General features: G+C 46.0%; 1 protein-coding gene and 1 long non-coding RNA gene across 12 annotated transcripts in view; one reads left to right on the top strand and one right to left on the bottom strand.

Moving 5' to 3' along the window:
* The first annotated feature begins 1,909 nt into the window (after positions 1-1,909).
* On the top strand, positions 1,910-13,286 carry LOC125155202 (uncharacterized). The gene is made up of 3 exons (XR_007148089.1): positions 1,910-2,048; positions 7,152-7,163; positions 13,276-13,286. It is a non-coding gene; the product is annotated as an uncharacterized LOC125155202 (long non-coding RNA).
* PPP1R12B (protein phosphatase 1 regulatory subunit 12B) overlaps positions 3,649-21,885 on the bottom strand; it is a 223,797-nt gene continuing 205,560 nt past the window's right edge. For 7 of the 11 annotated variants that reach the window (XM_047840206.1, XM_047840193.1, XM_047840195.1 and 4 more), the window contains 3 exons: positions 20,353-20,406; positions 19,070-19,120; positions 3,649-8,026 (listed from right to left, as the gene is read on the bottom strand). In XM_047840206.1, coding sequence (XP_047696162.1) covers positions 7,940-8,026; positions 19,070-19,120; positions 20,353-20,406 — 192 coding nt within the window. In that variant the 3' untranslated portion in view covers positions 3,649-7,939. Of the gene's footprint in view, positions 8,027-10,945; positions 13,919-19,069; positions 19,121-20,352; positions 20,407-21,885 lie in introns of those variants that run through there. The other 4 variants (XM_047840196.1, XM_047840194.1, XM_047840205.1 and 1 more) reach the window with 2 other exon arrangements.

The raw sequence follows: 21,885 nt of genomic DNA, 5'->3' as shown, positions 1-21,885 counted from the left end.
ATACACAAGAGTGCATTAGTGTCCATCTAGCCTGCCTCCACACCTGTCAGTGAGCCTTGCTCTCTTCAAAGAAATGACCATATTTCTAGTCACTCGACACTGGGAATCTTGATTTCTTCTAATGGTTCTTTTGAACCTCCAATCTAGGCTTTTCCTGGGCCCGACTCCAGAGACCCTGCTCTCAAGGACAGTGATTCACTTGCGGCTCTTCCTGGGACAGAGGCAGGAGGGGGAAGCCCCCAAGTATTGGAAGGGGCTGCCCCAGATGGGAGATTCTATAAACCCATTTCCTGAATTGTGGAGACGTAGTCACAAAGTTAAAACACGGTTTTATTTACTCATTTATAAATATGGTTGTGTTTACAGGCATCATATAGATGTGAATATTATTATTCCCAAACTTTCAAACACAGAATACTTAATACTATATAATAACAACCAGTAAAACAAAATCATTCATCTCAGGGTTGAAAGGCCACTCAAAATTGCATAAAAATACATTCAATTCACAAAGCGAATCTGGCTCCCCTCCCTAAATGCCCCTAGCCCGCCCCAGGTGTATTTACAAGGGACTGAAATTAATCCACACAACTCAGCTGGAAACGTTACTTCTGGCGCTTGAACTGCGGTGGAAGTGAGGTCGGGAGTGAAGAGTGGAGTGAGTGAAGACACAAAATTCAACCCTGAAAATGGGAGAGGCATGAAGACCCCAGAGTGGTTCTTATAAGCTCTTCTCGCCCCTATCTGATCAAGGTCAAGGCAGAGGAAGAACGGAGGGAGGGAAGCCATAAAGACAAAGGCTGAGTCTGAATGGCGTAAGTCTGTACATTCTCCGAGAGCAGGGAGTGCACGGGCAAAACATGTTCCCTCCCTCTTCAGGGAGATGATGGCCCTACTTAGGTGCCAGCTAGGTGGCAGGCCCGATCGTTCAAGGGCTCAAGGGACACTAACTAGAAGCAGAGTTATTGTGGATTTGTGCATCCTTCCAGAACCCTCTCCTACCCCTGCTGGTGTTCTGTGCTTGAGCCCCTATGTCCTTCTTCCTCTAATGGCTCATTATTTGGCCTTCTTCACCAGAGGACACACTGGGATCTGTCCCAGGCTTCAGTGGTGTGGGAGGGAGAAAAGGCAAGGTCAGATATGTTAAGGTGAGAGTCTACTAATGCTGACATCATATGTCCCTGTTCAGGATCTGCACTCATCCCCCAACTCTGGTTTTGTGGGACTTCAGAGGCTCAGACAGGCTCACTGCAGTCACTGTGCCTTTCCTGCATCTTCTCCTGCAAGGCAGCAATGGGCTGAAGTTTTCTTCTGAGAAGACACTCTGTCTCTAGCTGGAAATAGTCAAAACTCTCAGAACAAAAACTAGACATGGCTACCCATGGTCTCTCTGGCCAGTCTGTGGAGAAGTCGAACAGGCCCGCCATTCAAACCTCATTTCCGAGAGGCCATTAGCACAGCCAGGGACCTCTGAAACTAGAAGAGGGTGGTGGTGGTGGTAGTAGTTGTTGGCGTATGGAACTCCTCCAGGAATCATGGCTGATTTGTGGAAAACCTCCTCCCCTAAGTACCATCAGATCCAAGTGAGACAAGCAAAGAACAAAGAATGGAGGAAGATGAGAGAGGAAGGGTGAATGGTATGTTTTCCCGGGGGGAGGGGGAGAAGGACATAAAAGCACCCTCATGTTACTTTAAGGGGACACCCAAGAAGTTTATTGGAAGCGTGAGGGGGAAATTTGGAGAAATAACAGAAAGTATCACTCTGGAAGAATCACAGTCCAAAATGATAAGCAGATGGGAGAATGGCTCAGGGAGAAGTCCTTTAGGGGACTGGAAGGGCAGGGGGAAAGCAAAATATAAGAATGAACAGGACAATACACTTGGATAAAACTGGTTCATCAAGAATATGCCAGACTTCCTTCTGAAAGCTCTGTGCTAGCAATGTGTTGTGTATGCACACAGGCTAGAAGCCAGAGTGCTCTCCAAATTGTTAAACCTCTTTAGGTAAGATCATTCGTCAATTCGTCACTCATCGGTGGTGCCTGTCTGTAAACACAGCCTCTTATTACAGTTCTTCCTGAGGGGCTTCCGGGACACTGGGTTGCAAGCCACACTAGGTACAATTTGACGCTCACCCACAAATCTCAAAGGACAAATGAATGCGTCTCTTCCCCTGTAGTCGTTGGCAGGCTAGTCAAGATTCTCGATTTGGTTTTTCTCCGTCCCCAGAGACCACCTCCTTCCCGAGTAGCTGTGACAATAACAGTTCCTGGGCAGCAGCGAAGTTGATCTGTTTTCCAATCTAATCAGAACACAAGCGATCAATAGCTGTTCCCTGATAGGGTCCACTGCTCCCAAGCAATGTCGATACCCATTAGGGAAGCTGATTAAAATCTGCGCTCCGCTGGGGGCCAAAGGAGGAGGACACCAGAGAGCCAGCACTCATTCCCCTGCATGCGGCTCCGCGGCTCAGTGACCCCTTCCTCTGGGGCTGGCGGCCTCCACGCTGCTCTTTGTTCTGCCTTCTTCCCACCTTCCCACTGCAGCTCATGGCCACCTCCCCTTTCAGGGTCTCTGTCCTTCCACTCTGCTCACACCCGGTCCTGCAGGAGGCTTGTCAGGGCTGAGTGCTGTTCTATGCAATACGGCTGTGTGGACTTAGGGTCTAAAGCTTTTACTGCCCTGGTAGAGTGCTCCTGCAGACCTGCTTAAAGGAAGGACCATCGTGAACAGCACCGGAACCTCCTACTTCTAGTCCAGAATCCAGAGGAGCTCAACAGAACTAAAGGCTGAGGTTCTCACTGAGGAAAATTCTCTTGCTGCTACAGGGCAGAATTTAAGACTATGAGCAAGCTGGTGCTAAGCAGAAAGGCAATGTCTGCTCTTTGGATGCGAACGGCCACGTAGACCACATTCAAGAAGGTGGAGGAAAGGTAGGTGGAGGAAATCTATGAAGGAGCAGCTCTATTTCCTATTAAAACAATTTGTCCAAAGGCTGCCTGCAACAAAATGCTTTCTATCCATTTCCCCATGAGCTCCAATTTCCACCTCTGCAGGTTTTAATATTCTTACCCAGCCATTAGGAGGGAAAGCAATTGCCAACACCATTCAATTACCCTCAGTATTAAATTCACTTTCTAACAAGGATGAGAAGCCAACCTTGACTTGCTGATGTTAAAACAGTTTGAATCCAGAAGAAACCAAGAATTTTTGCCCTTGGAAAGAGCAAAAATTCTGAGTGTAAGAAATATTCTGAAATTCCTAGGTATAAACAAATCACAGAATCTGAAGCCTAGAAGGGATCTCAAGGATTATCAGTCCAACCGCCATTTGCAGACAGGGAAGGTGCCTTTCCCAAGGTCCCAAGAGTTGGCCCTCGAATCCGATGTTCTGACTCCTAGGGGCTTATCCCTTCATGTTGCCTTATTCTGCCCTCAAAGCTGTCTTGCTAATTGGGTCAGAGGAATCACATCCTTTGATGGGTTGAAGTCTGCCTTAAAAACCAGCATGGAGGGGCGCCTGGGTGGCTCAGTCGGTTAAATGTCCGACTTTGGCTCAGGTAATGATCTTGCAGTCCGTGAATTCAAGCCCCACATCGGGCTCTGTGCTGACAACTCAGAGCCTGGAGCCTGTTTCAGATTCTGTGTCACCCTCTCTCTCTGACCCTCCCCCATTCACGCTCTGTCTCTCTCTGTCTCAAAAATAAATAAACGTTAAAAAAAAAAAAATTAAAAAAAAAAAAAAAAACCAGCATGGAGACCAAGATCTGCAGTTACAGTTGGGCCTAGATTTGGGCAGGGACCACCAATAATTGACAACTGTGTGTCTAAAGTTAGGTGCAGTGTTAGCACAAACAACGGCCCCTGAGAATGGCTGGAAGAGGACACCAGCCGGGGTCCATGTAGTGTGACGTCCTTACGCTCTAGTGGAAATGGTGGCTCACTGGGTGGGGTGGAATTAGGTGTCCCCCCTGCCTACTGGCTCAGTTGCCGAATCCTTTACACACTTTCCCTTTTGTGGTGCAAAGCAGCCTGGAGGCCGAATAGCTGACAACACATTAAATAGTTCTCTCATGTCCATGCCGCTTCTGCTCACCTTGCACCCACCACCGCACACGGAGGGCACCCCACGTCGCCAGGACCTTCTCCTGTGCCAGCGGCCGGGGCTGAAACGCTGGCCATTCTCGGAGGGGAGGCAGTGTATCTGTCTGTCTGGTGAGGAGAGGCTGCACTGGGGCCAGAAATCCAGAGACCGAACCAATTGCATGGCCTTGAGAGTTTCTTTTCTCATCTCTGGCTCAGTTAAAAGCCCCTGATAGCAAAACAGTTCACACACATTTTTGTGGGATTCATAGGCTGATACGTGGGGTTTCAGCCTTCTTGGAACTGCCCAATAAGCACGTTTTGTTTTGGGCAGGGAAAGCATGTGAAATGATCCAAACCAGAGATCTGAAGCCTCCTTCCACCAGTGGGCTCAGACAGCAATGCATGCATCTTGGTCTCAAACATGGAATGGGGGACAGGAAGGCCCAGAAGAGAAGAGAACACATCCTGCTGTTGGATAGGACACGGCAGGGAGGTTCCAGGAAATATCAAGTGAGACTGCCCAAAAGAGAATTCAGTGCACTGAATAAGCCCAGGGCAGGTCTATTCTGTAGATTCTTTCAAGGCAACACCCCAAGATTTGCATAACCCTGTTGCACTAGAGACCGGGACTGGGGTCAGAGGCCATCATGCCCAAGAGCTATCTGGAAAAGAATAAGCAGCCCTTGAAAGACAAATAGGCAACTTCAGCCAGAGAATCTCTGGAATGGCCAAACCATTACTCCCAAAGGTGTGGCTTGGTTTTGAAAAATATCAAATTAATGAGAACAGAGGATATAAAGCTGTACTGAGAACCTTCTCTTCCTCATTCTGATATTTCACGTAAAGACTAAAGTGACACAGCCGGGCCCCAAATTGTTGGCCAGACCGGCAGTATTCATGCAGCTTTGAGCTACCTGGGGTGCTCGCGGGCATCCAAACCAGCAGGTTGAGGACAGAAGTTCTGTGGCCACCAGAGAGACCAACAGCACAAGAGAAGGGGGGCCTGCTGTGGCTGGCACCCAGGGTGCACAGCTGGTCATTAGGTCTCTAACCATCACTCCTGGGGCTTCCAGTCAATCCAACTGTGAAGAAAGGGTGTTTTATTTTCTGGAAAGGGACCAGAATTCAGAGTCTATCTGTCTAATAAAATTAATTGCATAGGAGAGAGTGCCTGAAATTACCTAGCGTGGTTTACACTTTCATGAGCTCTTGGCCATAGAATTCAATATTCCTGAGATTGAGAAGCTTGTTAATTTTTCATCACAAGGAAAACTTTTCTGGCAAGAAAAGGCATCTTTAATGTGAAAGGGCTGCGTGAAGCAGCAGGGGCATAACACCACCCTAAGAGTTTTTAGACTCTGTCCCACACTTTTGAAAGACACAAACAGATCTGAGGGAACTCTCTGTAACCCCCTTTACCCTGTCTATCTAACGGAAGAGGGTCAAAATGTTTTCCTAATAATTCTTTTTCTGAGAAAGAGGCAGCAACCACCCCCATCCCTTGCCCAACGTCCAGGATGTGCCAGGAGAACCAATTACTCAACACCTTGTGTTGATTTCCCCTCTCCCTAGAATGAAGGAGATGTTTATAGTGGAAGCGAGGAAACATTTTACTCTAATTTAGCATTCCCTGAGAACTGAGTGCACAGCGCTCCCATGATCATACAAAATCCTAATCAGTAGCAGCTTCTCTTGGAAAATAGTTGGAAATGGAAGAGAGACTTCTGTATACTCTAAAAATGGGGTTTTGCCAGGGGAGACATATTTCCTATTTTGGAATTAGGATCTTGAATTATAGCCTCTGGTTTAAAGAGCATGTAATGTTTCAAAGAGCCATGGAGAACTATATTGTCATTTTCTGGGAAGAAATAAAAAATGGACAGAGGTAGTATATGTTAAGAGAATGGATCACTCAAAGCGCTGAATATCACGGGCAGCTCTAAAATGAGGAGAATTTAAATGACTTGCACACTCAAAATAAACGAACCAAGGGAGAATACCGATAAAGAGCAAATACGTTGAGTATTAATATTGGGTCATCACCAAGGACCAATGGTTTAATTTTGTGCTAATGGAGTATCTGTCCAGGTCTGGGCATATTTTAAAAGGCTGTTTTTTTCCAAGAGACGACAGACGAGATGTGACAGACAGGAAAAGTATGCCATGTGGGGAGTGCCCCAAAGGACTGGGGAAACATCAGCTGGGAAGTAAGGTTAAGGGGAGATCCCCGCCTCCACATATCTGAAGGGTTGTCACATCAAAGGGCAGTACTGGACAACGTGGAGAATCCACAGGCAGACCTTAACTCATGTTAGGAAAAACTTTCTGGTTATCAGAGTTGCCCAACTTCCAAGGATTAAGTGCACAGCCACCAGGGAACACCTGACCGTGGTATGTGTGTGTGGGGGGGTGGTCCCTGTGACACAACAACGGAAAGCTCCATCATAGGATCTCTGGGCTTTGCCAAAGATTCCATGACTCTCATGAATGGGTTGGAAGGATCTCATCACTTTCAACCTCTGTTAAGAGTCATTGTTCCTGCTGGCTTCTAAGGAAACAAAGGTCTCCCCCCTAAATCTAGCCACCAGAAACAGTCGCATTCACCACCATTATCACAGCACGATGGGCTGCCATCTTGTACCTTCTTTGTCACGAGGTTGCAAGTGTCCCCAGCTACTCTACTTTACACCATATATGTCTTTCCAACCTGCTTTCACTCCCTAGTCTACCTCCCATCAATCTACCCTCCTCAGCTCTCATGCCTCCTTGCGAGGACTTCCTTTTTCATTAGGAGCAGGTGCCAGAGTGAAGAGAGGAAAACAAGGTCAAAAGGAGGTGAGGCGGAATGGGGTGTTCAGAGCCCAGATTTTCTACTAAAGAAACTCACTGTGTAGGGAAAACACGCAGATGAGAACAGCGGGCTGACATTTATGCCATGGTCTGGCTTTTCAGCGAGAAGGCCGGTGGTGCTGCCACCAAGGCAATTCTTCTGGTCTCCAGAGTGCCCCAGGAGAAATGACCTTCCATAATGGCCAAAGGCAAGGGAGGTCAGATGCTCCGTTCTAGCTTTTACACCATGTGGTGAGGTGGTGGAGGGGAGACAGAAAGAAAAATAAAAGGATAGAAAGGAAAGGAATAAATGAAGCCAGGATCATCTGAGCCCTGGGGAAGGGGACGAGGCATGAGGGAGAAGTAGGAGTTAAGACTAGTCAGGGATGTTACTGGGTTGTTGATAGAAAAAGTAACAGTAACACCAGCAAGGAGTTAGAGAAAAGTCAGTTCCTGAGGTGAAGACTAGCAGAGACCTTCAATGCAGAGTCACTGTCACCTTGAATCTAATGGAAACACAGCTCCAGAAGCTGTCGGATGATTTTGCCAACATCCTGTTTCTCTTGGCATCCCAGACAGGATCCTGGAGTGGCCACCATAAGACTCACCTATATCAGAGGACACTGGAAGAGCGTGAAAGGCTGTGGGGTACTGGTTTGGGTAGAGGCCTTACATGTTTGGACCAAATCCAATGTGGACAAGTAGCTGAGCAGCAGGAAGTTGGGGTCCACAGCTGAGCCTGGTGTACTCCCCAAGGCCTTCTCCAGATGGCTCGAATGGCTCCAATTATCACAATCATGCTTCAATTAAAACTGTCATAAAACTCAGGGGGTGGGGGTATAGGAGGAACAGGGCACTGAGAGTGCAGAGGAAATGTACAGTGCAGAGAAGGTGACTGGAAGAGGGGCAGAAAGAAGTGGTCCTTCCACCAAAACATTCACTTCTTTTGGTTGGAAGACAATGGCTGGAAAAGAGGCATGGGGGCAGCAAATGCCGTCCTATCCCTCCTAAATCTGGAGCCTAGTCTATTTGGACAGTTTGCTGATGACTCTGATGAGGGCACCATTTTCATCTTTCAGCCTCTGGTTGTCGGATTTCAGTTCTGTTAACACCTGTAGGTGACAGAGGGAAAGGTGTGTTAGAGCTTGGCATGATCAACTCCTCTACCCTCCCTGACCAGACCAGGCCAGCCCAGTGGGCGGGGCCTTTGGAGGCAGCTGATACAGTGAAGTGTCACCATGCCTTCTCCCAGGGATGAACTTCCCCTGAATCTTCCTACTTATTGAGTTGGTGATGCTCATATTAAGGGAGACCACAGCCCCTCCATCTTTTGAACTAGCATATTTAGCAGTATCTTATTTCTTTGTATGCAGGCTTCATGTTCCGCACCACGTATCCTTTCATTCTCCTGAATCAGTAACTGTTTTCATTGGTTCGTGCCCTTGAACTCACTTCAAGTCTGGAGAAACTGGGGAGAATGCCAAAGTGAGCTGCTAGGGGCACAGGGAAGAAATTTAGAAAGGAGCATTGGGTCAACTAAAAGAGTCAAAGACAGACACTGCTCCACACCGCATCAAAAATAGGAATGCAGGGGAGAGGGGGCACAACTCGGCTTTCTGTCACACCCACAGGATGATTTAAGGTCCTCCTTCTAGTGCCTTCTGTGATAAAAGCCACCAAAATTTTTGCTGGTCATACTACACGCATCCACTTTCAACCACTAAACCCAGGGGGCTTACAGATTTGGCCATCACAGAGCTGTGAAGCACAATGAGTGGTGGGTGTATGTTTAATAATCCTTGCCCAAAGCTCCCCAGTGGTAGTTACCAAGGGATACCAGGGTGCCTTATTAGCAATTTTAGGGAATGGTGTTACAAATCCAGGAAACAGGTGCTTTGGGGGATGGGGGAATAGAGGTTTCAATTCTATTGCAAAACAAAGAAAAATAGCAGCCTTTGTTTTCAATCTTTGCAAAACAAAGGCAAAATAGCAGCCCCAAGCCCCAGTCTGGATATCCAAGTCTTTATATTGTAAACAGGCACTCTGACAGGTATGTGCCGCATCTAAAAACCATAATGGGATGTTGATGAGGATGTAGTTTATGTGCGGGCCCTGCTGGCAGTTTAGGAAGACTTAGGTTAGAGGGTAAGCACATCTTCACTGTGAAGGCTACAAAAATCCACATCTATTCGATACAAAAGTGCTTTGATGGATTCGTCATCAAACCAGTGGGACTCCTGCAGCAGGTGAGATCTCTAGTAAAGGATGGCCTGGGCTCAGGTGTCATGAGGCCAGTTTCATTCTAGTTCTGGCTCTGCTATTAACCGCTTAGGGGATCTGACTGTACCTCAAGAAATAGAATTTTCGTTTCTTCAATCTCTTATGGAGGATGTAGATTAAATGATACAAATACATATGTGTATGCGCACGTTTGTACACAGAGACGAAAGGATTTGTATTAATGGAACAAAAAGAAAACAGTATTGAATATCCATACTGTGGAAGGCACTGGACCAGAGGCTCTCACTCCCATGGTCTCATTAGTACCTCATGAGTCTGTGATACAGTTGCTATCTTATGTCTACAAATGAGGAAATGAATTTCGTAACTAGTCCAAAGTACCCAGCTATTAAATGGCAAAGCTGATACTGAGCCCCTGTGTGCCTGATTCCGAAGATTATTCTTTCATAACAGAGGTCACGTGGGGGTGGAAAACAAGACACCAGAAGCCCAGAAATTCCGCACTGTCACTGTCATTAACAATCTCTATTACTTTAAGCAAACTCAATTTCTCTGAGTTTCCAGTTTTGTGTCTAAAAAGAATAATCATTTCTGCCCCAGTCGCTCATCAAGCAGGGACTCTGTGAGGGCCCCAGGAGGTCCTGGATGTGAAGTGTGCTGATATACATAATGTGCTCTGCGGCACTCAGGACTCCAACTACCATATGAGTCCTCCCGCGAATATGGGATGGCAAACAGCTAAACTACAAATCTTACTAAAAAGACTTTCATCCAGAAAATATCAAAATAAAGTTTTGGTCCTCTAACCCTACCTCTCCAACCTCCAACCTAATCAAAGCTGCTCTGGCTGCTCTCCTCCGTGCCTCTATCCCTGTGGCCTTGACTACCAGAACTCAGTGCTAGGAAACTCATTCCAAGAAGACTTTTAGAACAAATCAGCCAGGATGGCCTCACAATGCTTTACCTTCCCATCTGCTCTCCAATGGCCCCATCCTGGGTCCTGCAGCTTGGGTATCAATGAGACTCTGAAAGTCATATTTCCATAATAGGATTCCATAGGTGGGGGTGGGGGTAGGGAGGGTACGGGGAGAAGCTATACATGTCAATAGATTTCATTTCCCTGCCAGCAGCCCATCAAATCAGAACTGAGCTGACCCCTCCCTGCTTTTTAAATGTATAAACAACTCATTGAACCTTGGTGATTTATTTCCGCGTTAAGAACTCAATTCTTTAAAAAAAAAAAAAAATTGGACAAGGCAATTTCCCAGCTGCAATATACTACAACTGACATCTTGAGGGAGTGTCAAAAAGTCCAAGAAGTGGAATGTAGAAATCAAGGGGGGGGGGGGGGAGTCTCATAAACTTGACTCTCAAAAGAGAGAGGAGGAAATGAGCAGTGTTATCTGATATTCACTTGAAGTTAAAGAATGATTAAATAAGAACACATGTGGAAGCACTGTACAAGTATGAGGTTGAACAAAGCTTTATCATTTCAACCCCCTGGATGTCAGCTTTCTTAATTTCTTTTTTCTTTCCTTCTTTCTTTCTTTCTTTCTTTCTTTCTTTCTTTCTTTTTCTTTCTTTCTTTTAATTTACATCCAAGTTAGCATATAGTGCAACAATGATTTCAGGGGTAGATTCCTGAATGCCCCTTACCCATTTAGCCCATCCCCCCTCCCACAACCCCTCCAGTAACCCTCTGTTTGTTCTCCATATTTAAGAGCTCTTATGTTTTGTCCCCGTCCCTGTTTTTATATTATTTTTGCTTCCCTTCCCTATGTTCGTCTGTTTTGTCTTTTAAAGCCCTCATATGAGTGAAGTGGTATGATATTTGCCTTTCTCTAATTTTGCTTCGCATAATACCCTCTAGTTCCACCTACCAGCTTTCTAATTTCTAAATTTCCAGTTTATCATAGTTTGACGGTAAGTTATCTTGGGCAAATAAAATTATGTACATGTGTTTTCCCAAATATTACTTCATACAGCCTTCGATGAGGAATGTGTTGAAGAGGGAGAGGATATAAGGGTCTGAGACCCAGGGCCAGGCTAGCTGAAGGCTGACGGGGGCTCAGAAGGCGCTGTGCCCAGGCTGCTTTGCTTCTGACTACTCGGGAAGAGGGAAGGAAGTCCGTCCCACTGCTCACATTCTGTTGGAAGTAGCCTGTACTGCACACCGAAGCAAGATGATTTCCCTAGTGGATTATTAACAAAACAAAAACAAAAAACAAAAAAAGGCAGGGCCAACTCTCTGGACCACACTGTCAGTTTGGCTGAGTTATCCAATCTTTCCTTCTGGTAGGGGTCGGCAAGCGTTTTCTGTAAAGGTCCAGATAATAAATATCTCAGGGGTTGCAAGCCACATGGTCTCTGCTCCAACTATTCAACTCTGCTCTTGTAGCACAAAAGTACTTATGAACATAAGGTTAAGATATAAACAAATGAGCATGGCTCAGTTCCAATGAAACTATTTTTGGACACCAAGATTTGATTCCATGTATTTTCATGTGTCGTGAAATATTATCCTTTTTCTTTTTTCCGCCAAGTGTTTGTACGGCTCACGGGCATACTGATGGGCCACAGTCTGCTGACCTGTTACAGAAGGTCATATACTATGTAACAGTTTCTTTAAGCGGTGAAAGCTTTTGGGAGGTAAATGGCTGTTTGGAAGTGAACCTCCACCAGGGAAGTCAAGAGTGCTGAGGAAGCAGAATGTCCTTCATCCTTTAGCTGCAATGGTGGGGCCACACTGTCGTTGTTTAATAGACTCTTGCACTGTTTAGGCCATATGCTTAACAAATGGCTAAAACTCTGTGCCAAATATGCAGACAGCTAATGTCACAGTGGTTGAGGGCTTGGGTTCTGGAACTGACCTATTTGGTTTGAATTTTGGTTCTACCACTTGCTCTTTGAGTGACCCTGGGCAAGTTATTCAAACTATAACTCGTTTTTCCCCCATATGTAAAATGATTGTTCTGGGGAACAAGTGAGAAAAAGCATATAAAGTGCTATGCATGGGCCTTAACAAATGACAAATGTTAACTTTACTCACTGTTGAAAGCACAGATCTAGTTTTGCCCTATATCCTATACTATCTTGCACAAAGAAGGAACTAAAAATAACTGGGACATCTGTGGGTCCCTTGTTCACCCCCATCAAATTTTCCCATAATCCTGAGGCTTATCTTAAAGCACGGAGTTTGGACCTTACAGGGCACTCAGTAAGTAGGGTAACTAAGCCGCTTGGTGTGCCAGGCCGTGGTATCCCTGCCCTTTCAATTTTCTTTCTGTGTGTGACAGCAGCTACAGCAGGATATTAGCCCAGCCCTTATGGCAGTTTGGGTGCTGCAGATCTAGTGGGTATTAGTTGCCAGCTACTGACCCTGAAGGCACAAGCGAATAGGCAGAGAAAAGAACAGGCGTTGGTCAGGACTAATTAGACTGTTGCTGAAAATTAAAAACTCATTTCAGGGGGTGAAACTGCTCAGCAGTGGTGACCCCATCATACCATCGTTGGGTAGGAAAACAAGTGATCTGTGAGCTTGTCTTTCAGACCGACATCCAGAGAAAGGCTCCAGTTTACCAAACAAATTTTTTTGGTTCTCGGTTGAAAATAAATCCCCGCTCTCTGCTCCACTGACTGTCATCAACTTTGCAAAGCTACCCCCATTAGGGAAGGTCTCGCTGTGTGAGGGTCTCATTTATAAAAGCTGTGTTCTGCCTCACAGCCCACACACTGGCTAGGGGTGGGGTTGAGGGACACATCCCTAAGGCACCGAGATTTGTGGCAGGGATCAGAGTGCTGCCTCCCGAGAGGGGGAAGAAAGCAAAGATTACTGCAGAAGGGAGGCAAAGAATGCCTGACCAGTTCTACTCAAATGGTGGGATGGGCGGTGATTTTGCTGGTCATGGAGCTCTAGCCTTCAGTGCTAGTCGTCCCCATCCAGCATGCTGTCAGATGCAAAGACTTAGTTCTGTCTGGTATCCAAAGGGCCATTTTCAATCCTGGTTTCACAAAAGAATCAACAGTGGAGGCTTGAAAAAATATTGATGCCTGGGTCTCAACCTGGACCGCTGATTTTTGGGGGAGTGGGGGTGGGCCCAGACACTACATACAGCAAAAGCTCCCAGCCCAGGTTGAGAGCGCCTGCCTTTGCTTACCCCAGGCCCAGCTACATTTGGGAGTCTAGGACCAACCCCAACTGCTCTAGAGATCAGGTTGCACTTGGGCTGCTGCTGAGAAAGTTCAATCTCAATTTGGCAATGACCCCACCAAAGAAATCTGTATATACACACAGGTATGTGCATACGTATGTCTATATCTATGTGTAGCCAAGTAAGCGAATCCATATTCAGTCTCCAGGGGAGGAAAAGGTGATGTGGTGATCTTACCAAAAGGACCACCAGCCAAGGCAAGGTTTCCCCCACTGCCTCCCTTGACCTCGGCTATTATGTCCCACTCTGTTTCTCAGTCCTGGCTCTTTCCATTTCCAGATGACCGACCTTTGTAGGCACTCGCATATGGCGGCTTGGATGGAGGGGGATGAGCACAGGGCTTCTGGGCCCAACAAGAAGACTGAACGTGCCTGGAGTGGTGGAGGAGGAAAGTGAGGTGGAGAAGAGGGGCAAGAACTAGAGCTCCTGGGTTTCCGAGGACTCGACGGACTCCGAGAGTCGGGCCACAACTCGGGTCAGGGCCCTGTTCTCAGCCTGCAGTTGCTCGTTCATCTGCTTCAAGGTTTGAATCTGTTTTAGCTGGTGGAGGTTCTGTAGAGTGAAACATGGAGGGGACAGACACACAAGAGAGAGAGAGAGACAAGACAGACCAGAGGAGATAAAAGTAGGACAAAGAAATCACGTGACTTTTTGTTTTTGTTTTTAGTTGGCATGCAAGAAAGGAAATGAGAAAGGCAGGAGTAATGGTGGGGTGGGAGGAGGGATAATGGAGACAAGCACCAACGAGGGGGAGAGCCGGGCCTATGATTCCTGGCTAAGGTCTCACTATGCTGAAGATCAGCCATCTGAATACAACCACCAGGCTCTCAAATAGCACATCTGGATGGCTTTTGAGAAGGACAGCCCACCATGTGGCTTGGGGCCTTCTCAACAGGTTTAACATGGCTGAGCCATAGCCTTGGGGCCCCTTCGTCATCATCGTTGGGACCTGGAGTTCAGGACTCGGTGTGTTCCCAAATCCAGCTACTGCCCTTTTCTTTCTCCCTCCTCTTATCTTGGCCCCCTACTCCTACTTGTTCTCTTTCTGGGTCCTTCTCTTACCTCATTTATTTTTTAATTTAAGAAATAAAACAAGGAAAATAAAAGAGGGGCTGTTGTTCAAGAGTTTTCTGTATAAGGCATGTACTATTTAGGAGGGTGAAGTGGCACATAAACCAGCAGCTGTCAGGTGGTCCTCTAACCTGTTTTGTGGGATGCTTCACTAACCCTGCTAGCTCTCCACTGCAGTCTGGAAGCTTGTTCCAGGACCCAAGAACTGCCAACCCACCTTTGACCTGCCATACGACTACCTGCAACACGAAATTCACAGCTAACTGTGCTCTCTTTGTCCCAGCTCATGAAGAGGCTGGGAGCTGCTTCAAAGTGTTCACATACAGATTCATCCTCTGAAAATCACAGTTGTGCACAAAAGTTGGAGAAATCATAAATGCCCACGATAACGGAATTGGTTGGACTGATGTACTAGTCCAGACTTCACTATTTGTAAGTGTTGCAAATGGAACAGAACAACCAGCCCCCAGATATTTTTCCTAATACCTCGTATCCTCTAAAGGACCTAAAGACTTCAATAAATGGCATTATATCATAGGCCTGCTTACTGTCACTTGTCCTTTCCTAAGTGGTCATCTGGACTGACCCTGTAACTGAGACCATCAGCTCTTTGGGAGGAGGAAAATGATTTCATTATGCAAATGGAGCTTCACAGAGGAAGGCGAAAAATCCTGTGGGTCACAGTGACTACGAACCAGAGAGAAGTCTCTCGTACCCACACAGATGTGAAGGACAGAAATGAAGGATTAGTGGAGTTATAGTTGGAAGTGAAGAAGCAAGAAAATGAAAGGTAGCATGAAGGGGAAAAAACAGTGAAAAGGAAAAACAAGCAGAGACAAACTGCTCAATAGCTCTTTCCCCAAAGAGGGAGAATGAGCGCCTTGGAAAAAAGGTTGAGCAGCCAAACACTTCCACGTAGCCATTGAAGGGCAGGGACCAAGCAATGCTCTTTACCCTCTGCAAGCATCTCGGCCACGAAGAGGACTGAGATCAGAGGAGATCATGGTGCAGCATATGGAAATATTTAAAGAAATGGGCAGGGACCAAACATAAGAACCAATGGAAAGTCCCTGGCTCTCACCCTTCTTTGGTGTTGACATTGGACCAAAGCTTTCAACATAATCATTGTCATTATATAAAGTGGTCCTTGCCTCCTAGGGAATAATATTAAAGACATAAACTATGAAAATTATTCAATCTAACATGTGAGTACAAGCAGATCAAGGTGGAAGGATTTGGAAGTTATCAGCATGAGGGAGAGAGGCAGGAAACAATCTTGTGGAATGTTCCATAGGAAAGAGTACTGAAAACAAGGCACGGCAAGTAGGAGGGCAGGGCAGGGCACAGAGCAGGGTGGGCAAGGGCAGGATCAGCTAGTGATATTTCTAGAGTGAGTAAAAATAAAAATTCCAAGACCAATCTAAAAGGGCAGTGGCTGCTGGGCCCCTCATGCAAGGACCTGGGAAAGGGAAGAGAAGGTCTGGAAAGGAGGATGATGCTGAATGGAGGATGCAGTAGAAAAGTCCTCGGGTCAGATGTGGGCAAGACCAAGTGCAGCCTAGCACAGCTCACGCTGACATGCACGCCTGTCAGAGGCTGGCATATAATCCTACTCCATTCCAGGATCTGAGTGGAGTTTGTCCTGGGAAGAATTCATAAATACTTACCTTTCAAGTATGGCCAGAAAGGCACAACCCGTGTCATAAGCACAGAGCCTCACATACACCTGGATGAGCCCCTCTCATGGTTCATTTCACCTGGCCTTTGTACTTTATTTGCCAGAGTCACAAAAACAGGCACCAGAGTCACTTTCTGTCCTCGAGCACCTACTTTATCTTCAGGGTTCACTGGAGGTCAACTCTCAACCTGCTCCCTACTGATTGCTCCAAGAGGTTTGAGCATCTGTATGAACCAAATATGCAACAGGCATGGGGTCTAACTGGTCCTTAGTTCAACTAGGTCCCAGATTCGACAAGACAGTTACCTGTGCTGTTGCCTGACTACCTAGAACACACAGATTTTGCCCACTGATCATTCCCAAGATGTTGATTACCATAAACTGTAGCCTGGATGAAGAAGGACTTGAAGGCTAACCAAGCAGCTTCTTAGACTCCTTCAAGGCCAGTGATACCAATTTTATGATGTCTGTATCTATATATCTGAAGTTTTTGCCTATCTTAAGGTACAAACACAAGCATCCTGAAATTGGTGCTGACTGCGAGGCTTGTATGTCCCTCCCCTTTTGTCCTCTAGGGGGAGCTGGACGATTTGTAAACCTGGTATTAGGCTTTGATGTAAGCAAAGGGTATTTAGGGGCTTTAGAACTTGCAGGTGTTTCTTCATTTGACTTTGCAATTGGTAATAAAGAATAATGGAAACTGACTGGGTCGATTTTTTTAACTAAAAAAACAAACAAAAAGCAGTTTCAAATTGGTGTACCTATTGGCCTGAGGTCTAAATAATCAGGATCTGGCTCCACTTGATGATTTAAACTGAATTTGAAGCTGGCTGGCAAGTAACTCATGGCTGAGAGTGCCAACGTTTCTTTTTTTCTCTCTCTCTCTTCCTTCCTTCTTTTAAATTTTTTTAATGTAGGCTTCATGCCCAGTGTGGAGCCCAATGTGGGGCTTCAACTCACGACTCTGAGATCAAGACTTGAGCTGAGATCAAGAGTAGAATGCTTACTTGACTGAGCCACCCGGGCACCCTGGGAGCAAACACTTTCATGTATTATGATCTCTACTGAGGAAAGAAAGGAACTTGTGGCCTAGTTTAGGAAATCATAGCCTGATGGGATAGGGAGAAAGAAATACGTAAGCCTGTCTCAACCCATAGGACTGAGAGCAAATAGAACCACTGAAGGGGCTCTCATACTTGGCAATTAGAATTGGAATGGAGATAAAGAAGGGCCTCCACTGCCCCAGTTTGGGACTTTCTGGGTCTTTGTGTGTGGGCCTGGGTGGATGTGGTGCAGAGTTCTGTGACTAGTGGGTATGGGATGGTTTTGGGCTCCTGAGTACTCATTAGAAGGCACCAGCTTTGGCCTCGTTTACATGTTCCTGATCAGCATTTAGGCTATTCTTTAATGAGTACCACTGACAGCTGCTTAACAGCAGAGTACAGATGGCATAGCTCAAGGGGTTTCAAAAATGGTGGAGCCCCCAGTGCAACCAAGAGCTGTGGACATTCGTTCATCAAGAACTGTTTAGCTCTACTAACATACTGCTCTAGATGGGAGAGAATACTTATGTGTGGTAGGTGAGGTAAGTCTGGAAAAAGCAGAAGATGGAGAAGCTAATGGTGTTGGATCATCCTGTTTTTATCATCTCAGGAGAATCATTTCTTATTTAAGTGCCACTTTTTGGAGATATAAGTAGTATTGGTTGAAATTCCATGTGAATGTGATCAGTTATAGCCTTGGAATGGTAACAACAGAACTCAAGGGCAAGGCTTGCCACATCTCCTTCATTCTGGAATTATAAAGGGTTACAGGACTATCGGCACTGCATCTTGTGTAAACTTTTACCTTGTCAGGTCCTGAGAAGTTTTCAGTAAATAATCAACTTTTTTGGCCATTGGAATAATAAACGTCTCTCCTAAAGTGCTCCAATTGCATATTAGGGATGCTTGCTCACAGAAAGGGATTTGGGGCTCTGCCTCATTATTACCCCAGTGCTTCTGGTTCCCAGGTTAGAAAAAAACAACCAAATAAACCCCTGTGTTTCACCAGATGAATGCTTTGTATCACACGTCATAAAATAAGATCCTTGAAGGAAAAAAAAAAAAAAAGCCAAGCAAGCGCTAGGTGATTATGGGCATGTGGCATCACGCCCCGCAGGGCTCAGATGCTCCCAAATCATAGCCAGGTGGCTACCCCGAGCAGCTCTATATTCCCTGCTGCTCTACATCCCCTTTTCAAGGCAGCGAATTGACTCTTCTGGGTAGGTTACCAGGTCTTAGCACTCAAAACTGCCTATGATGGCAGTTGTTCATTAAAGTGGCTAATGGAGATGATGGTCACTGTAGGTCATGGCGAAGAGAGAGAGGAAAGCAGTGAGCCATGAAGTGTCGCTGGTGGCATGAGCTAATTCTAGTGGGAGAATCCCGAATATTACTGCATGTTGCAGGGGAAATGGACCAGGGCAGAAAATCGACATGCAAATTAATCTGCATTCCACTGCAGAATGTCTCAAACTGTGTTCCTTCCAGCAAAGGGCTGAGACAGGGAGGGGCACCAGGCAGGAGAGTCTCTGGCCGTGTTGAGCCTTCCCTAGGCACCTAGTGTGAGGCCTGGGAAGCTGGAAACCTTGTTTTAGCCTTTGTACCCAGCCCCCTGAGGGGCAAGTTATTGCTTGGAAAACCTTAGAAATTCAACTTAATTTTGTCTCCAGCCTGCCAGACACCTCTCCTTCAACCAAAGGCAGCACTGGCTCCTAGAAGGGCCTTGAGGTGTCCACAGTGGATGCTGCGTGAACCGAGAGAGTCTATGAAATGGCTGAGGAGAGGCGCTCGGCAACTCTACACATCGTCTCTTCTTGAGGGGGTTGAGGGGTGGCCCTATGCTCAACCACCCAGTCCTGGCAGGCACTCAGAGAAGGGGCACACAAAGGGAGAAAGGAGAGTTCTCCATACCTTCATCTCCTCCTCCATCTCGGACATTTTCCGCTCCAAGGCTCTCCTCTCCTGTTTAGAAACAACGAGACTGTTGAACATCTACTGGGCTTAGAAGGGAGTCAAAATGCTGCCTTCCAGCTGCCACGTGATCAGCAGCGTCATGTCTCAGGCAAACGTCAGGCAGGAGACTAAGCACTGTCTGATCCGTGGATGAAACTACTTCACTGAGAGAAATCACACGATCTAAATCTCCCATCAGACGATTAGAAGATATACAAATGGTAGAACCAGGGTACTCAGGGCTATTCTGTGGAAGCTGAAGATTTTGTGGAATTTCAAATGACTGCAAGTGACCAAGACCCTTGCTCTCTAATAACATAAAGTCATCATTATTTTCAGCAACTCTCCCCTCAAATTCCTAAGAAACTGCTTCTACCATGATGGGGAGCAGATGGTGAGTGGGGAAGTAGCCATCATTGTCTATGAAGAAATAGCACCCCTCCCCCTAACCCATTTCTTTCCCAGTAACTGACTCCTGATTTAGCTTCAACTTGATGAAGATTCCTTGATTAGATGAGATAGCAAGGAGGTTTTGTTACAGGCCAAGGAAATAAAATATAAAACTTTGCTGCTTTCCAAATTAAACAGGAGAGATGGGAACATATTATACCCTTAGGGTCACGTCACAGCTAGGGTTCATCAATAAATCTGAGTTTTCCCAATCCAAGAATGTCAAATACTAGAAAAATATTCTGAATGCAGTAGGGAGGAGGTCAGCAATTGAACCAGAACCCCCCCCCCCCCACCCTCAGAGAATGTAAAAGATTCTGCCAGCTCATATTTCAAGTTATAAAACCTAAATCAATGGCAGAGGGGCCTGCTGAAACTTCCTTTCTGTTCAAGGCGATGGGAAGGGTAAAGAGACCTTGGTCCTGGGTGTGTACATGTGTGATTTACAGTAAACCAAAATACACTGTAGGGGTGTGTGGGTGTGTGTGTGTGTGGGTGTGTGTGTGTCTGTGTCCAGTCCTGTCTATACGCCAAACCAATGCATGAAATGACCTTCCGAGGACCCTTCCCACTCCAAGACTCTAACACGTGAAAAGTACTGACCCTCTGAAGAAGCCAAAAGGACTAGCAATCAAATTGCTGTCCAGAGTCACACAAAAAGAATTTATTATCAAGCTGGGAATGGAATGTGGCAGAACTCCCGCCTTCTTAAGATGAACTTTTTCCACTGGCATGAACAACAAAGTCAGAGAAACTGAGATGAAACAGAGGGGAGAGAAACACACACGTACCCGTTTCTCCATCTCCAGCATCGACGATCGGTCAGAGGTCTTTTCTTGTTTCTGCTAGTGCAAATTGAAGAGAAACAGTGGTCACTTAGGTTGTCTCAGGGTCACTAGGAAGCCCAGTCTGGTTCGGCTTCACCATCGGACATCCAGAAATAGATGTCAGGGCTTTGGGCTCTCACTGTGACTGAGGCCCCTAGTAAACAGATTCTGGTAGATCTCTAAGCCTAATGTTATCGCCTCTCTGAAGTTTACAGAATTCCCACTGGGGAGCGGAAAGCAGCAGTAGTGTTCCTTGAAACTTAACACTGCCACAAATGCAAAGACATTACCAAAACACACACACAAACACTTGCTAGGTCTTCAACACAGCTATCTTCTTATACCTCACCACCCCCTCCCTTCCTCTTTTCTGTGAGTCATCTCACGACCCAGGGGAAATGAAAAGTGGCTTTTCTTCTTTGAAAGCTAGAGACTCATGAGCTTGAGTGTCTAAGCCCTATGGCACTCTTCTTCTTCCTTTTTTTTTTTTTTAATATTTATTTATTTTTGAGAGACAGCAAGCACAAGTGGGGGAAGAGGGGAGAGAGAGAGAGATAGAGAGAGAGAGAGGGAGGGAGGGAGACACAGAATCTGAAGCAGGCTCCAGGCTCCGAGCTGTCAGTGTACAGCCTGATGCAGGGCTTGAAGCCACGAACTATGACATCATGACCTGAGCCAAAGTCGGATGGAGGTTTAACCCACTGAGCCACCCAGGAGGCCCTCCCATGGCACTCTTCTAAGCAAAGCCTTTGCACTCTATTCTTTCTGCTTTGGGCACTGAGGCTGTTTTTCTTTTAAAGTCGTGGTTTTCACGTGTGGGTGGGCCTCCAGGGCTTCCAAGGAGCCCACTCATGGAACCGCCCTGCTTTGAACTCCACAGTTCCACTCTTATCTGTTTTGTATATTGAGCTTCCAGGTAAGGTAAGATTTTATCTGAACAAAAGATTAGAACATCTTATTGTTATTATTATTTCAGAACGTCTTTGACTGTCATTATAAATTTTACAGAAGTGCTAAAAGATTTAGCCACCGTAGCTAAACAGAATAACTTCAGGTAGTGAGTGACTCTTAAACGAGGAATGGAAATGAACCCTTACGTTCCTTTTGGCCTTAGCATTATAAGATTTCCTATAATTAAGAAACACAGGTGATTATTTTTATTTTGTCTAGTACTATGCACAGACAACATTTAACAAATATAGAAAGTATGCTGGTCTTCTTGCAGAAACTTCTTAGTAACTTTCAAAATACTAAGGAGTAGCTAGAACTAACAGTAAAACTCTTGCTTCCTGGCTCCTGTCCTGGGCTTTCACCTTCTGTTCTGAAGGTCATGGCCGTCTGCCTTGACACTGAATCTACTATGAAGAGGAAGGAAAAGCAAAAAGGCAAAAGTAGATGCTGGAGCTCGTTTATATCCTCGTCAGCCTGTGAAGCACAGGAGCCGTACTGATTTCACTATTTCATTTAGTCCACTTCTACAAAGAACTAGGTTTTTTC

This window comes from Prionailurus viverrinus, chromosome F1 (assembly GCF_022837055.1).
Source record: "Prionailurus viverrinus isolate Anna chromosome F1, UM_Priviv_1.0, whole genome shotgun sequence".
NCBI classification, from domain to species: Eukaryota; Metazoa; Chordata; class Mammalia; order Carnivora; family Felidae; genus Prionailurus; species Prionailurus viverrinus.
This window is presented reverse-complemented; position numbering and strand designations above follow the sequence as displayed.